Here is a 17421-nt window from a genome sequence, read left to right as displayed (position 1 = left end):
CAGAGTCTTGCTTGGAGTATGCAGAACATTATGTAATCTGATTTAATCCCACATCTGACTAGCTGGGCTCTTTAGAGGGTTGTTCTTTAATTGAGAAGGAATGGCTAGATTTTTCTCTTAGTGTTTGCTGTATTCCCTTTCATTTCTCAACTTTGCCGTTAGGTTTGGGGTATACTATGTAAGCAGCAGCAGCAAGGTTTCTATATACAAGCTAAGTTTTGTAATATTGCTAGAATTTGTAAGCATAGTAAAGTTGTTTATTTGTTTAAAAGCAGACTAACCAAAACGAAGATTTGAGCCTATCAGGCTTCTCTGGTTTTATGCAGGTTGCTTTGCTTTTTGAAAACTACCTCAAAAAGTTACTTCGCTGTATTTCTTGGTATGGCTTTTTCATTATTGAATAGATGTCCTTTGTGTTCTTTTCCAGAACTACTGTGTATTCTTTCTTAATAATTAGTTTAATCCTTTTATGTAATCTTCATCTGACACTGCTTTTTTTCTTTGTTCCCCCAACTAAATATTCTGGTTCGCTGTTGACGTAGTTGGAGGATATTCATACTCTTCTGTTCCATTTTTAGTATAATGCAGGTATTGAAGTAAATACGGGTACTTTAGTAATGGTTTGAACTCAAGTTTTTGTTGCTTTGTGTTCAGCGAAAGGGTGAGTTTCTTTTCTTCTTCAGAGTTTCTAATTCAGCAGTATATAATGATTAAAACCCAAGACAAAACCAAAGAAAAAAGCACAAAAAAGAACCCCCCCCAACAATTTGAATACTGTGCTTGTTACAGTTAGAGCACCACAAATTTACAAACCAGGAGCTATATTTACAAGTCTGACTTTGCTCTTGTGAATAGTTCCTATGAAATAAGTAATTTAATAAGTAATTTAAGTTTACAATTAGAATAATTTATATTTAATGTGAATACAAGATTTCTAGATAAGAGTTTTCAAGGGTTGGCTTTTGAGGCTAATACATAGTGAAGTACTCAAAGATGTGAATTATAGGAGCCACTTTCATGTTATGATTTGCAGAGGGAGGAAGGCAGGAATAGTTGCTTACATGAAAGAGCTACATTTGTGTTATCCTAGAAATCACAATCACAAGATAAATATTTGAGGCATTCATTCAAATTAGGTGGACTTCCCCCCTCTTTTGTCAGCCTTATTGAAAAGGTTAACTGCTGAAAAATGGATTGAAATTACTGCCTGTGGATGGTTTTGCATTTTCCATTTTCAGTGTTACTTTTTTATTCGCAAGAGAGTTAGAGATAAATTTGATGAAATAATCCAGCCTTCCTTTTAAGAGCTATCTCGGAGGGGATGGGTGATATCACTTGGCATCTGGTTTATTTTTTAGCCTTTCTTGGTGCAATAGTAGAAGTTTCAGTTTTCCACAGTTTCTTCCAGAGAATTTTCCCACTTAAAATTATACTACATTTTCCATATAAATTAAAGGATATATATATTTCTCTTTTTTATTTTTTTTTTTTTTTTGGAGGTGGGAGAAGGGAGTATTTGGTGTTTTGGGGTTTTTGTTAGTAATTTTACCAGCATTAGGAACTGTGTCTGCAAAGCAGCGCTGGCTTCTTTATTACTGCTGAAATGACACATAGAAGGTGAAATAGTTACGTTGTTGAGATGTGCTGATCTCTGTGATGCTCCTGTAATGAGCACAGAGATTTACATCATACATGCTCAGAAGGTGTTAAGACTATAACTTAAGTATTCACAAGATAGTTTAGGCAAATGGGTCCCATTAAAGTTACTCATTTATACTTGTGGAACTGTATGATTAAGGTAATTTGTGGTCAGTATTGTTTTTGCCAGGTTTCGGTAGGAGTCCAACTAGAACATACATCAAGCCCATTTGTTGTTAGAATTATTTTTAATGCAATTCACTTGTGATACCTTGCTGACTTTCCGTAAGTTATGTTTTAGACTTAATAAAATAATCGGTTGCTTAAGACTGTTGGTCTCCAAAGCTTTTAGCAAGGTTGGGTGATACTAAATGAAGGGGGCTTTTTGACTTTTAATTTTTACTGGAATAATTTCTGGATGGTTGAATCATTAGGAAATCATGGTGTGTTTGGTTTGTTTTGGGTTTTTTTCCTAACATTAAGAACATTAAAAAACACTATCGGAGGTGACATTAATTTTAATCCCTCATTGAAGTATCTGAACAGTATTCTTTTTGAGGAAAGATTGTGCCTGTTTAGTTGAAGTGAAATTATGACATCTGGTGGATAACTATTATGCTGAAGTGCTGATTCGGTTGAACTTCTAAACAGTGATATCGGAATTACTCTATACACCCTGGGGACTCTCATATCCTGGTTCCATTATAGTTCCGGAGGTTAGGAACACACTCATGTGAATACAATGAATGACAAACCAGTTCCAGTATAATGGAAACATTGTTTGCGTTTAGTTGAAGGTATTCTCCTGAGGAAGTTCAATAGGTGTTTTGTGTTCAGTTAGCGATACTAGAGATCTGCTGTTTTTCTTGAGTCTTCTGAGCAAAGAAATAGCAAGTATTTGTTTTAAAGAAAAGAGATGTTGCTAGCTGTGATGTAGATGGAGAGCAACTCCACAGTCAAGATCTGTAGTTTCAGTAGACAGTTTCCACAGGATTAAATGGCCATTATATGAAGTCTGCGTTACAGTCTGGTATACGGGAGAAATAATACTTTAGCCATGGTCTTCGGCGTAAGTAATTTGCCACATGTGGCAACAGCCCGTTATTAGCACATTTAAGCTACCTTGGGGGCACAGTACCACCTCAGCTGATTAACTGTGGTTACTGCAGTACTGCGGAGTGTGAATTCCACAGGCCAGTTTCCAGTCTTCTGAAATGACTGACAAATAGTAAATAATTTCTGAGTGAGATAATATTTATAGTGTTGCTGGGTTGTTTTATAAATAATGCAAACTCCTGTTTTAGTTCTTTCTGAAAAGTGGATTGGGGAGCAAGTAAGAAATTCTGTAGCTATTGTTGTATGCTGGAATAGAGTGCAATCTGCTGTTCCTGGGCAGAACAGGCTATTTATACCTCACTTTTGGAGGTATGTATTTCTCTAAATTGTTCACATAAAATAATATTCCCCCTGTTCCCCTAGAATAAATTGTAGTATCTAGCTTTCACCTTCAGCTTTTCTGAAAAGGTGGGAAACTTCCTTGGAACAAATGGGTTTAATAGTTTTTGATGGAAATAGAAGTGTGGTTGAATAATAGGTCTTGCAGAAAAAGCCTGTGAGGCATCAAAGCAGTTTTTATGGGCTGTGAACATGAACTTTCTTAGTAGAGGTGCAAGAACTGTCTCCTCTGGTGCCCACAGCAGTAAGAGAAATAAAGAAAAAAAAAAAAAAAAATTGAGTCTTTCCTGTGCGTAAGATAGACCAAGCCTTTTGTCAATCCCTAGACCTTTTCCACTTCTTGTCCTGACTTGCAGGTTAAAATTAAACTTGAATCTTGCCTGAAAGGGAACAGATGACCTATTCCAAATTTGAATGACTACTTGTGATGATTACATAAATACATGAGGTTTTTGTTTCTTTAGCTGGCAGAAATATGGTCATTTAGATCTTCATTTAAGAGATAATCTGTCTTTTTATAAGAGGTGATCAGTACACCCTTCCTGCCATCTCCTCTAAATTGGTAGTGTTGGTCACCCATATCTAAGAGTCTGTGATTTCCCTCCGTTTTGAAGAAAACTGGAGGCTTGGGGTGAAAGCGCTTGGCTGTAGCAGCCTTTGCAAAAAAATGAGGGTTTGTGCCTTACAAAGAGGAGCAGTATTCCAAGAATGCTTATGCTATTTATCAGACTGTCTTGCTGTACCTGTTTATTACTCTACAAGTATACTCTGTGTAGCATCGTATGCAGTATGCATTCATACTCTACCAAAGGGAAGACACCATTCACACATCCAAAATGTGGAGAGTTGATCTGTAATCTATATTCAGCAGTTCTTACAGCAGTGTCCTTGAAGCTTTTCTAAGTAAAAATTTATACAGGCATGAAAACTGTACAAACTTTGAAATATGATCTAAGTACCACCAAGTATTATTACTTAGCAGTAAGATTTTGTTACTGGATTGCTGAAGTACTCATGGAAAACATGGGACTGTGGACATCAGAAATCAGCTTATTTAGTTCCCATTTGTAAATTTGGACCTAGCAGTCAAAGCTGATACATCAAACTGTGTTTCTGTTTGCAGTGACCTGACAGGAACTGAGCCTGAGACCTGTAGATAGATTTGAGTTGGAAAAGTTAAATTTGAGAGGAAATGTCAGATGCCTTAACGCTAGGAAAGTAGCGTAAATACCTATTTTAGGTGTTCTGGTTTCCAACATGGCTCTTGGCAGATTTTATCACTCTTCCTACTTCTGAGAAGAAGTATTGTCTCAACAAAGAATTTCCTTCCTCCCTCCCTCCCTCCCCCCTTCTCCCTGCTGTAAATTAAGAGGAGCATACAATGTCTGCTTCTTAGGGCAAGTGTATCTTGTATACCTAGCTTGCTTTAGGTTAATGTATATTTATGTTTCTTCTCCTCTCACGCTGTTAATCAATGCTTTGAATTGGTAGTATAGGTTATATTGATTTGACATCTATAATAGAGCATTTGGTTTGGGATGGTATTGTTAAAGCATGGAATAAAAATGGTTATGTCATTCATGTAATCTGAATTCCTAAGTGCAGTATGGGAAACCTTAGCTAATAATTTCTTTGAAGGGTTTGGGAACATTTTTGTCAGCCAGTATGCAAAGCAAGGAAGAGGTTACAGATGGATTTTGGTGTACGGAGGGTCTCTGGTGTTTGCTAAGCCAGTAGAAGCATCTTGTTTGACTTTCATGCACCTTTCATACTTCTGATGCTGTTTACAGGAGCTCCTAAACTCATGATTGCAATACGTATGCTCTGTATTTAGGAAATGCTGTAGTGATTTTTTGCTGCATAACCTTAGTAAGCTGCAAACACTCCAACTTATTTTAATTGTTCTTTATAACATATGTATTTGTTAAGGGAAGAACTTTTCTCTTAATGGCTTTCAGATTAGGGACTTCATTTCCTCCAGAGAAAGTCTGAAACTCAAGCTTGTTCTTTCCTGGGTTAATTGTATTTTAGTTTTAATATCTGACAGGGCTTTAGAGTTGTTACCCTTCTTTAACAATATGCTCATTCTAAAGTAGCTGATGATATTAAAATAAGCTATTGTGTATAAATTTAAAATATTTAAATCTATGTTTTGTTAAATATTTCCCCTAAAATTATTTATTATTTTCTAGAGAGGTTATGTTTACATTTTCCATGGGTTTTCCTTTTTTTTTTTTTTTTATATATGTATAGGATTGTAACTAGAAACTGATACCATTCTTTTCCTGTTTCAGCCTAGAAGATGAATAATCTTTCATTTAGTGAACTGTGTTGCCTCTTCTGTTGTCCACCATGCCCAGGGAAAATTGCCTCCAAACTGGCATTCTTACCTCCTGATCCCACATACACACTGATGTGTGATGAGAGTGGTAGTCGCTGGACTTTACATCTCTCAGAGCGAGCAGACTGGCAATATTCTTCTAGAGAAAAAGATGCAATTGAGTGCTTCATGACGAGAACAAGTAAAGGTAACAGGATTGCCTGTATGTTTGTGCGTTGCTCACCTAACGCCAAGTATACTTTGCTCTTCTCACATGGGAATGCTGTTGACCTGGGTCAGATGAGCAGCTTTTACATAGGACTGGGTTCACGAATTAATTGCAACATATTCTCATACGATTATTCTGGATATGGAGCAAGTTCTGGGAAGCCAACAGAGAAGAATCTGTATGCTGACATTGATGCTGCTTGGGTGGCTCTTAGGACAAGGTAAGACATTAGTTGCCATTTTTCTTTTACAGCGTGCTCTTCAAATGGTTGTATTTAATCTGCATAGGTAATTTAAACAGAAATGCTGTATTTTAGGGTTAAAGCTGATTGGTGGTGCCTTATCCTGAAGGCGTTGTTAGTACTGAGAAGGATTAGTCTATAGTATTGGAATACTAGAAAAATTGAAATTGAGTGAAATTTATTAAGGTATGCTTCAGTCTTGGATGATTAGAAGATAATCCTTGTTGTTGTAATTTGATCTTCTCAGCTGGAAATATCAGAAGATGGGGAAAAATCTGTAATAAAAAATTCCCCAGTAACTGAGCCACTGGTGTGTCATGCGTGAGAGAAAATGCAAGTTGTTTTTTCAGACAATTCCATCACCTACTGTTTTTTGTAGAGAGTGCCAGTGGAAAAGCTGTTACAAAAGAACTTGGTGAAACTTTGGATTTCTGTATGGTGTTCCAGCCACCTTTGTTTCAGAATTCAGACTAGCAGCTACAGCATTTCTAAACATAGGTTTCTATATTTAAAAATATAAAAGTTTTTATCTTAGCAAAATATTATGTGTGGGAGAGGTTATAACTGATCTGTGTAAATACATTATGGTGGGAATAGAATCCGGGAATTTTAATTGGTGGTGTTACCTCAAATGGGTTAAATCTGGACAAAGAAAAAAATGAAAATTGGAAGGATATTGTTTCATCAGTTTCTGCATTCTAAGCCTATGGTTTTAAGGAGATAAAATAGTAATATGTGACACTCTGGAGGCATTCTCTCTTAATGGAAAGAATCACAGGCACCACTGAATGCCCAATACTTAAATTTGAGAGCATTTTTCAGCATGATTTGTTCCATTTAGAGCAATATTCTTCTTGTGTTACAAACTACAAAGATTGTTCTTTAAAATACTATGTGATCATAAGAATAGATGTTCTCCAAAAATGCTCCCATCATATTGTGTATTTAGCATAAAAAAGCTGTGAAAATCTAAATTTATGTAGAGCAGCATGTTATGGTTTGATCGTTGTAACTTCAGCATCCTGTTTAATAATATCAGTGATGTGATGTAGTGTAAGGGCATGCATGATGACATTAAAATCTTTTTGCGTTATGACAAAGGTGTGATACCTCTTTTTAAAGAAGCGTATTTTATTCATATATTAAACTAGGAGGAATACTTATTATCATAAACCTCATACAACCACAGGGGACAGGTATTCAGCCCCATATATTCAAAAAATATGTACTGTGTTGTTAGATTAGGTTTAGGCATTTGTTTTAAATACAGTGGGAAGTTGAGATATAACTAGATCCATTCTGTAAGCCAAGAGCTGCAGCAGGTGCATGGGTGACCATGGTTTATAGTTGATAGGTGATCTAGAAGATAGCCACTTGGTGAAATACCCACTAATGGTGGCCAAAACCATAATACCATTTTGAACAATGCGAAAGATGTTCTGAATTGCTTAAATGTACCAGAAAATTGAAGAGAACTAGGTGGTGAGACTTAATCATTTGTTTGTCAGTTTACAGGCTCTTTTTATGAACTAACTTGTAATTACTGTCTCTTCCTCCCCTTGACAAATTTCTGGTAGAAAACTTAAAAGGAAATGTGATTACAACTTGAATTCTTGCCTCTGTTCTTGAACAGTACATAGTGTACCTTCACTAATCAAATAAGATTGTTCATTATAATATTCCATCTGAACATGCCCTTTGCTGAACAGACATTGTCTGGGAGGGGGACGACTATATCTATCTGCTTTTCCCGCTTCATTCATGAGTGACCCCATCTCAATCTCACTTGCTGTCTTCATTTTTTTGTGTCAAAGCCTCCTTCAGAAATTCTTAATTCTGTAGAGTGTATAGAGCTTGGATTGGTCTGTCCAATTTGTGGATTTTGCAAACATGAACTGATGTTTTCTTCCCTTGCTTAAAAAGTGGTTGGTGTTACTAGTTTCTACTGTTACTAGTTTCTACTGTGGCACTTTCAGCAACTTCCTAATTGGCAGACCTGGTCTTGTCCTTGCATCTGAATGCTGAATGTGCTGAAGTTCTCCCTGCTACATGGCTCTGGATATACTGGCTCACAGACTCAGGTTACCAGTCTGTGGTATTCTCTTGAGCCCCGAGACAGTGCTTAGTTGTGTTTAAATACTTGCTGAATACCTGGACCAGAATGGATCCTTCGAGCATTTGCTGCAGCATTGATTTACTTTTCTATCATAGCTTGTTCTGTCAGTGTTACACTGGCACCATCTTTACTGTTTTATAATGGAAGTGTTCTGCAAAAATGAATTTATTCAGCAGATTGTTTGCAGGACAGATGTAAGTATATCTGTAACTCCTTTGAAATCCATGTTGATGGGATGAAAAGAGAAAGGGATCCTAGACTTTTAAAGTGTGCCTCACAGACCGTGATGGGATGAAGAACAGAATGGAGAAATTACCTTTGTGGGATGGAGGTTGATCACCGCCACCCACAGCTCCCTGCATTCCCTGTCCTAAAAAATAGGATTATAGACCCCAGCATTACAAGGTGTTTCTGGGTAACTAAATGCTGATGTGGACTTCATTGTATAGTCAACACAGCTGCTTTTGGTGGAGACATGTTGGTGTGTTAAATTTTGTATCTTGAAGGACAGTCCAGATGGTCATCTGTAAGTTGGTACAACTGTCCAGTGGACACTAGTCACCTAGGGTGAGATAGTATGGAATACTAGTGTAGAGGGTGATAGTGAGATTTGTCTAACACCACTTTGTTGTAAGTGTATGTGAAGATTATAATTCATATAAGTGAATATGGAAAGCTAACTTGGCAGCAGATCAGAAGAGGTAAACAGCAGATGCAGATTCTGAATTGGATCCCCATTCTTCACCTGCTTTGAATATTTTAATAGGAAGCAGTAGCTATCCATGAGGATGATGGCTGCAAGAAGGCAAGGTGATTCACTGCCATCATGTTTGGGAAAGTTGTACATCATTGCATATTCATGTGCATCGGACTATATAAAAGCTGCAAGTGAGGACATTCTTTTTCTGACCGTCATAGGTACAAAGTGTTGAAATGCCAGGAGTCATTTTGGGGTACGCCTATTTCCTGCTGTCTTGGTCTCTGAAGGCCTTTGATGACACCCTAGGAAGGGTGGAAAAGTTTAACCAGCCCCAGGCAAATGCAGAGCAAGTGGCACTCCTTCAGAAACTTGAAGACTTGTTGGAGTTGCCTCATGATCAGATTTACCTTTAAGAAGCCAAACAATCTTTTCATTGTTGCTTAGCATGAATAGTATAATAATTAAAAAATTGAAAGGTAAATCTCATCATCAGACTGCTGTGTCAAAGTGGACAGGATGTCCATAATTTGAAGTCAAGTATTGGAATAATAAAAGAAAAGTCTATCTGGATGTTAGCAGGAAGTGTTTAGAGAATTCACAAATTGTGTTGTGGGTGGGTTTTGGTTTTTTTGGGGTTTGTTTTTTTTTTTTTCATTCAAAAGTAGGGTGGGTTTTTTTGCTGGAAGATAAGGTACCTTAACTTTGAATAATTGGAGAGAAATCGAGCTTTTGATAGAGAAAAGTAATTCAATTCATAGTGAAGTCTTGCTAATAAAACGAATGTACTAGCAGCATGGTAAGGTTCAGAAAAGGGCAAACCATCATGAGAGAGGCAGAGGAGGTGCAGTTTCTTTATTACTACCCAAGTGGTCAATGGGCTTGCTTCTCATAAGACACAGTTCCTGTTTCTTCTAACATTGTTTTGTCTTATATATGTAAAAAGGGGAATCTGCATCTGAGTTGAGGAAGAGCTGTATGCTCCCAAATCTTATTATGGCCTGGAATCTTGATAGTTAAAGGTGTGGAGAATGTTCATGCCCTTCATGATCTGCAATTTGCAGATGCAGTTTCATGTGTTATGTGCATGATGACAAAAGGTCCTGAAATGTGCATTGAAAATTCCATTAGGATGTTCCCCCTTGTTCCAAGAGCCTCAAGCATGGCTGTCAGTTGGCTAAATGTGTGTTGCAGTAGCTTCACAAACAGTAGCCTCTCTAGGGCATCTATAGCAACTCTTCATTAGCATGAACCTGAGAGATATTATTGAGTATGTCCCCTTCTGAGGTTGATTTTACAGACACTTTATTGTTGTAAAGTGAACAGGTCTTCTAGATTAACAGCACTAGTTCAGAAGTAAAAAGTTTAATTGCTTTCTGTCCCCCTTAAATATATCAAGGGCAAAATGGCAGGTCCTCTTAAGAGCCTGCAAGTATAGTATGGTGATTTCAGCTGGCATTTGGTTGTTAAAGGTAACTTAAGTTTAAAAAAGACCAAAACAAAAAACCACTTGTTACAGACAGACATTCATTTTGAAGTTTGCATATTGCAAACTGATAATGTGATGTATATCCAATGAAAGTATGTAATATGGTGAATATCCAGTGTAAGTGATGTGTGATGAATATCTAATTAAAGCGTTCAAGGTGAGGTCGGATGGGGCTTTGAGCAACCTGATTGGACTAGATCATTTTCCAAGCCAATGATTCTGTGAAAACAAAAAAGGAGGGAGAGGTTGAGAAGGGTGGACAGCCACTAAGATAATTAAAGTGCAGAAAAGGTCTTGTTACAGAGACAGAAATATAAAGGAAATGGTGAAAGAGTTTCTGCTACAGAACATTGTGAAGCCTGTCACAAGGGAGAAAATTATTTCATTGCTGTTTTATCAGTTCTCCTTTTCCTGCAGAAGAAGCAATGATCAGGTAAGAGTGTTTGGGACTGCCTCTTTTACAAGAGACCATCTTCATCTGATCAGCATATGTAGGCTCACAGAAGAGGATACTGCCTTCATTAGCCACCCTGTGTTCTCTTGGGCCCTGATTATAGGGAGTGCTCTGATACACAGTTACAATGATATATTGGCTTGCTCATTCCTTTCACCCACTAGTAGCATGTCATTGCTTGCTTGGCCCTTAACACAGCCAGCAGAAAGGAGCAGAAAAGTAGTTGCTCCCATACTCCTGAAAGAGATTAATTTGGTTTCCTAAAAGAGCTGGTGAAGCCCAATGTCAACATGTGGCTGAGGATGCAAATAGGAAAGTGCTTCCCTTCTGTTTGGCAGTCGCTTAGCTTCCTGGGGATACTAACCTGTTCCTTTAGTATGATGACAGGGCAGAAGTTTGAGTGTTCAGACATTCTGTGTGGAGGTTAGCAAGTTTATGTCAATAGAGGTACATCTAGTTATATTCAAAAACTGCTCTTCAAATTCCATGTGTTTTCCAGGCAGGTAGCCTGTGGGTGCATGAACATAAAGGATGAATCAGGTCTTGGCAAAAAGAATTGAAGCCTCAGTTGCTGTGAGGAAGAGAAAAATGTTGCAGCCTTTAAAGCTGCAGAAAATACCTATCTGAGTTTTATGCCAGATTCAGTCCAGAATAGTTTGTCCCTGAGGAAGAGTGCCTTCTCTGAGAAGGTACATCTGTGCACAGCTGCTTTTAAGATCTTTGTACCAAGGTTCTTTCTGGTGATTATACTCTAAAGAAAAAAACAAAAAAAAAACCCCACACCCAAACAAAACAAAAAAAATCAAACCAACAGCCCACCCCTCCCCAAAAAAACCCAACCAACCCACAACATACAAATCACCACTATTACAAAAAATAAACTGAACTTCTGTCTCTTCTGACACAAGTTATCTAAGGTAACGTTAGTAGACAATAGTGTTTATTTTACCTCTACGGTCAATGTAAGGAGCTTTCGAAGATGTCAGCAGTTTTTATAGCACATCTTTGAGCTTTTGTTATTAGAGCAGCTACTAACAGCATATGGCTCTGTAACTGTCATGTTCCCCTTCCTCAGGATGGCCTGTAATTCTAAGGCACTAAAAGAAAAGGGTTTTTTCTCTTGATCTGACTCTTCCTTATTGGGGAGACCAGATGCATAGTCCACTAAAAAACTTCTACCAAACTTCTTGGAGTTTACGTGGAGTTTACAGGGCTGTCAAAAGGGAGGAGCAGACAATTTTTGTGACTAGGGAACTTGCCAACAGTTACCTGTTAAGAATTTTTCTGTTTTAGATTAGAAAGTGATAATTTTGGGAGAGAGGAACTGAGAGACTCTTCGGTTTTTGTTTTTTTTTTTTTCCCCCTAACTTTTCAGATGCCAGTTCAAGAGAATAAGGAAGATTGGAGACAGCAGATGCTGTTCTCTGGTTTCCAGACTTCTTGGGGGGGGGTTGCTATTGTTTGGATTGGTGGTTTTGGTGTTGATTTTGGCTGGTTGTGATTTTTAGGTTGGTTTGTGTTGGGTTTTTTGTTTTTGTTGTCCAAAGTGACAATATGCAAAAGTCTGCTTTGAATCACCACTTCTAGTGATTTGCCTCAGTATTTTAGTTTCCAGACTGCAAAACCATTTCTAGTGCGTGCTGTGAAGACAATCTGTTTGGCTGTGCTGGAGAAAAGGTTACTTTAATCCAAATATAGTAAATATTTTTCTTGGATTACTTTTTGTAGTTCAGTTTAGGCTAAAGGATTTGGATCCAAAAACAGAGGGGGTGGGGTGAAGAGGGGAAGATAGGAGAATACATGCTCCAAAATATACTTTTAAGTTTTGCTTTAAATTCCTGTGCAATGGCCTGCATCTTGTAAAACTCAATACCCAGGGAAGCGTGAGGGTGATAATTTGCAAGGTCTTTTGAGAATTATGTTATAATGTGCCGGGCAAATTCCATGTTATACTAATGATGCAAAGTCTCAGGTACTAATACGAGTTTTGTTCAGATTGTATAAAAGGGATAGAAAGACATACTGTACTTTCAGAGTGGACAAATGTGATTTGAATTATTTTCAGTTGGGAGATTAATTGTAAAAGGATAGATGCTAGGCTGTTCTTGGGTGTTTCAGAAGAGTTACAGAAATAGTGAAGACCCTACATTTGTTTCAGTTTCAAAGTCTCAATTTATTGTATTTTTGTGTGTTGGAGTTTTGAGGAAAATCTTCGTAAATCAGAATGTTGTTTTATTTTCTGAGAACTGTTGCGACGTAGAGGTCTTGCCTGTTGTTCCAGGCTGATCACTGAGTCTTAGTGTTTTGCATCTCTTGATTATGAGCCTAGAAACTCTTTCTAGAAAACAGCAATAGTAATTAAGTAGTCCTGATCCATTCATAGAATCTTTCTGTTTCCTTGCTAATACTTTTACAGCTTCTACATTTCACTCTAGCAGAACACAATTTAAATAAATATTAAAGTAGACAATGTTAGCTGTGAACAGTGGATTTAGCTCAAATTTAGAAACCTTATTGAGGTGCTAAGTGAGTTCTGCTAATGATACTTATATTTTAGTAATACTTAAATGTGATTGGTTTTTCTTGAAACCTTCCTAGATTTATTCTTTTTTTAATTGTTTGTTACATGCTGATGTAACATGCAGGATATGTTTTTTGGCTTACTGAAAAATACTTGTGAATTTTTGGGTTTTGTTGGTTGGTAATTTGAATGTCTTGTTACATATGAAACATGTTTTTTTTCCTAATGCTCCTGATTTTGAGGCTTTTAGACTTCACTGACTTTTAGTGTTTGGTGACCTACACAGCACACAGTTAGTTAGCCATATTTGTAAGATACTGAACAATATTTAATGATCTCCATCATGAAAAGCAATCCACATGGCATATGTAATAAAGTGGTCCACTTGCCTTGGCAACATATAACATTATAGGGATACCTTTCCTTCACAGCTGACAAGAGCCACCTCCAGAGGTTGAGGATTCGTTTCTCTTTTGCAATTGCTATGTCAATTCCGCCTTCTCTAGCAGGTGATCCCAGGCACTTGGCTTCCTTACCCTCTAGTTTGTGACTGTTGGCCCCATTGTCCCAGCATCAGAGCCTCCAGGTGATGATGTGCTCACCTGGAAGATGGCTGAAATCTTTTCTTATATTCCACAGTTCAGTCAAGGACACAGATTGAGAAGTTACCTCTTTGTCTTCCTCTGTTTCTTGTACTAATTCCTCTTGTTCAGTTGTTGCCCTCTCTAGTTCTGGCATTGAGCCTTCTTCATCTTCCTTTACTACACAAGTTGCTTTTCGCCTGCATCTCCTCTTGATTATAGGGGCAACTGATATTGGCACAGATCGGTCCCTTGGTTCAGCTGCAGTGCCTGCTACTGGGTTTGGAGTGGCTGCTGTGCTTATTACTGGGGATGGAGTAGCCCAATTGTCTGTCGCTTTGCCATCAGATCTCTTCTTTTCCCCTTGAGGGTACTGGATAGTGTTGAGCAGGGCTCTGTAGATGTAGGCCAAACCCCATCATGTTGTGGTTATTTGTCCTGCTCTGGTATTGCCAGCATACCTTGTCTAAGTGTTTTACCAGCTTTTCTGGATTTTTCATTTGTTCAGGGGTGAAGTTCTAAAGCACTGGAGAGGCCCACTGGCCTGGCTACTTCTCTGTATGGCCCAATTGTCTCTTTAAGTCAGGAATCTGCTCGAATATACTTCCTTGTTCTTCTACCACCTCCTGTTTCATAGTTTATCATCTTCAGGAAATGGTAATCTTAAGAAATGCTTATTTTACCTTATTGTGTAGTTGCAGTTTTGTCTGTTTCAATTTATATGACGCTTTGGTTAACATTTTTAAATTTCTAGGTATGGAATCCGCCCTGAAAATGTGATTATATATGGCCAGAGTATAGGAACAGTACCATCTGTGGATCTTGCTGCTAGGTATGAAAGTGCTGCTGTAATTCTTCATTCTCCGCTGACTTCAGGAATGCGAGTAGCTTTTCCTGATACGAAGAAGACCTATTGCTTTGATGCATTCCCAAAGTAAGTTTTAGGATTTTTTTTTTTTTATTCTGCATGCATCCTTATTATAGAAGCTTTAGACTAAGAAATGAGCAATATGGCAAATTCTCTGAAATTTCTTTCAGAGGTTTAAAAAAAAAAAAAGTTGGAGGAAAGTCAGAGTGAATAAGAACAATGAAGAACATTTGATTTGAAGGAGTTTACAGAACTTTGTAATCTAGGTTTTTCACATCTCTAATCATTTCAGTGGGTATCTGTTAAAGAAGTGTTTAGTTTCCTATATGTAACCCCTAATACCATTAAATGTAACAAGCAGTTCTAGTCCAGTGTGTTGTTAATCTGGGTAACTATGAACAGTCTTTTGCATGTTTCTATAAGCAGCAAAGACTGAAAAGCTATGTAGACCTTAACTAAAGAAGGTTCCTGTTATGTATTTTAGAAGTATGCCACTATTGGCCATTGCAAAGTTGTATGCTTGTCTCAAAGAACTACTTGTATTTTTAAGCGTCTAACTTCAAAGACTTTTTTCCACATAAATGGTCAAACTTTAAGTGCTAAAATTCTTTCACTTCTGACAAGCACTTTTTTACGGAAAGACTCTGAACTAATGTTTTCATCAGTCCTGTGGCTTTTTTTGTTTTTAATGTAACATGGTAGCGAATACCACTTTTAGATGGATTGCTCTGTTATTCGATCCTAATAGTTTCCAGTAGCATTTTTCCTTTCTGTGTGGCTTTACATGTGCTTCTGTAATGACTTCCAGGGTGTTAAGATCTAATTTTCTAATGATTTAAACAACTTCAGAATTGTTAAAACTACAATGTGTAGTTTAAAAGTGAAGTCAACCGTCTGGGCCTTCAAAAAGATCTAATAAAGTTCACTGTGTTCATAGATGTAATCTTTTTCTTACAGCATTGACAAAATTTCTAAAATAACATCTCCTGTGTTAATAATCCATGGGACCGAAGATGAAGTAATTGACTTTTCACATGGCCTAGCATTGTTTGAGCGTTGCCAGAGACCTGTAGAACCACTGTGGGTAGAAGGAGCGGGCCATAATGACGTGGAACTCTATGGACAGTACCTTGAAAGATTAAAACAGTTTGTGTCACAGGAACTGGTGAACTTATAATTTTCTTTGTAGATTTACATGCTTCTTCATTTCACTGCAGAACTGCATGCCTTAATATATAACATAAAACCTGAAGGTTGTGTTTTCAAATCATCTTGGTTGCCTTCATTAAATGTACAGGTAGTGATTTGTCAACATAATTAATGAAGGTTTTAATGCCAGTATTATAAACTGGAATTACATGATCATGCAGTCAAGCTTGGCAGTTCATATTACTGTGTGAGGCTTTATCATCTTCGATGTACAAAAAAAATCACAAGGAGTACTGTATGAAATTTTAATTATAAAAATCAAATGCTGTAAAGGTGTTGCCAAATGCTTTAGCATATCAAAACCAAGTTTATAAATATTTTTTAAACATCTCAAAATGTACTGTGACTTACTCTGTTGCACAGGTGTAAATTAAAAACCAGACTTCTAAAGCAGTTGTTCTGTAAAAATGTAATAACCATGAAATTTAAGCAAATACTAATGTATGTAATAAGAATAGAGAGTCACTGGGGATGACCAATACCCTGTTATAGGGGAGGTGGTCTAAATAGATCTCTTTTCATATTTTTTTTTAATCTTTTGTGCTTAGTTATACTTTAGTTATTTTGTTCTTGTATTGTCCCTTACCTTTCGTGTTAAACAAATTTACCTACTCATCTTCTCAGCAGTCCTAATCTTGCCAAAATAATGCTGCAAGTTATCATTGTTGTAATGCAACTATCATTCACATGACTGCTACTGAGGTCACTAAGTACTTTGAAACCGGTGAGACTTTTAGAACCTAGAAGTCTTTGTGGACCTTGTAGTTTTAAACCTGTTTGTGTAGAGGTGCAATATTTCATTATAAAGAACCTGGATGCTTGTCCAACTTCGTAATAAACAATTTGCAAATTTGCAGATGTCTGATCAGGCTTACTTTTGGATGTTTAGTATAAAAGCTTATTGTTTTCTGAGTATTGTATGGAAATTTTACTAATTTGTTGGGGGAGGAGGGCAAGAAGTGAATGTTGACATTTTTCTATTAACTCATAGTAAAACACACAACAAACTTTGTAAGTTGCCTTTCCCTTGAATGCATTTTGTGTGAATAAAGCTATGAAAAAGAAACTTAATTATATGTAGCCTATTTGTAAACAAAAAAGTAATATTCCAACAATACACTGTGCTTCTGATTTCAAGGCCTTATGTAGTTTAATTGTTCTGCTTGTTTTTTGTGATTGAAACTATTGTATACTTAAATGTAACTTCAAGTATGGTGAAAACTTTGGGTAAGATGTGTTGGTTAACAGTAAAAGGTATTACACACTTGCTGTTCTCTCTCTTTTTTTTTTTTTTTTTTTTTTTTTAAGTAATAGCAGCAGTTGCTTGCAATACCAAAATAATAAGCAGCTTCCCCATTTAGTCTAGGAAATCTGAGAACTAAAGCAGAAACCCATTGTTACAGATTGTTGGCACATTTCTTTATCAGCAGCTGCTGTTGTGATCGCCCTCCCACCCCCCAGTGCCTCTTCATACTATTTTCTTTTGTTCAGCATACAGGTTTTCTGCTGCAGAGCTACTCGTAAACATTCTTCTGGAATGAATTCAAATTTAGCTGTATTTGAAACTGCCAGTGACTTTTTGTCGTGTGCTCTTTGGTTTGTT

The 17421-nt window shown here is 37.1% G+C and overlaps 1 protein-coding gene across 1 annotated transcript; it reads left to right on the top strand.

Moving 5' to 3' along the window:
• The first annotated feature begins 5384 nt into the window (after positions 1-5384).
• ABHD17B (abhydrolase domain containing 17B) lies at positions 5385-17082 on the top strand. Its single transcript, XM_010012927.1, has 3 exons — positions 5385-5862; positions 14496-14675; positions 15567-17082. The coding sequence occupies exons 1-3, from the start codon at positions 5396-5398 to the stop codon at positions 15784-15786; spliced, it is 867 nt and encodes a 288-aa protein (XP_010011229.1). The 5' UTR covers positions 5385-5395; the 3' UTR covers positions 15787-17082.
• Positions 17083-17421: the final 339 nt, after the last annotated feature.

Source organism: Nestor notabilis, unplaced genomic scaffold (assembly GCF_000696875.1).
Source record: "Nestor notabilis isolate BGI_N333 unplaced genomic scaffold, ASM69687v1 scaffold10284, whole genome shotgun sequence".
NCBI lineage: Eukaryota > Metazoa > Chordata > Aves > Psittaciformes > Psittacidae > Nestor > Nestor notabilis.
This window is presented reverse-complemented; position numbering and strand designations above follow the sequence as displayed.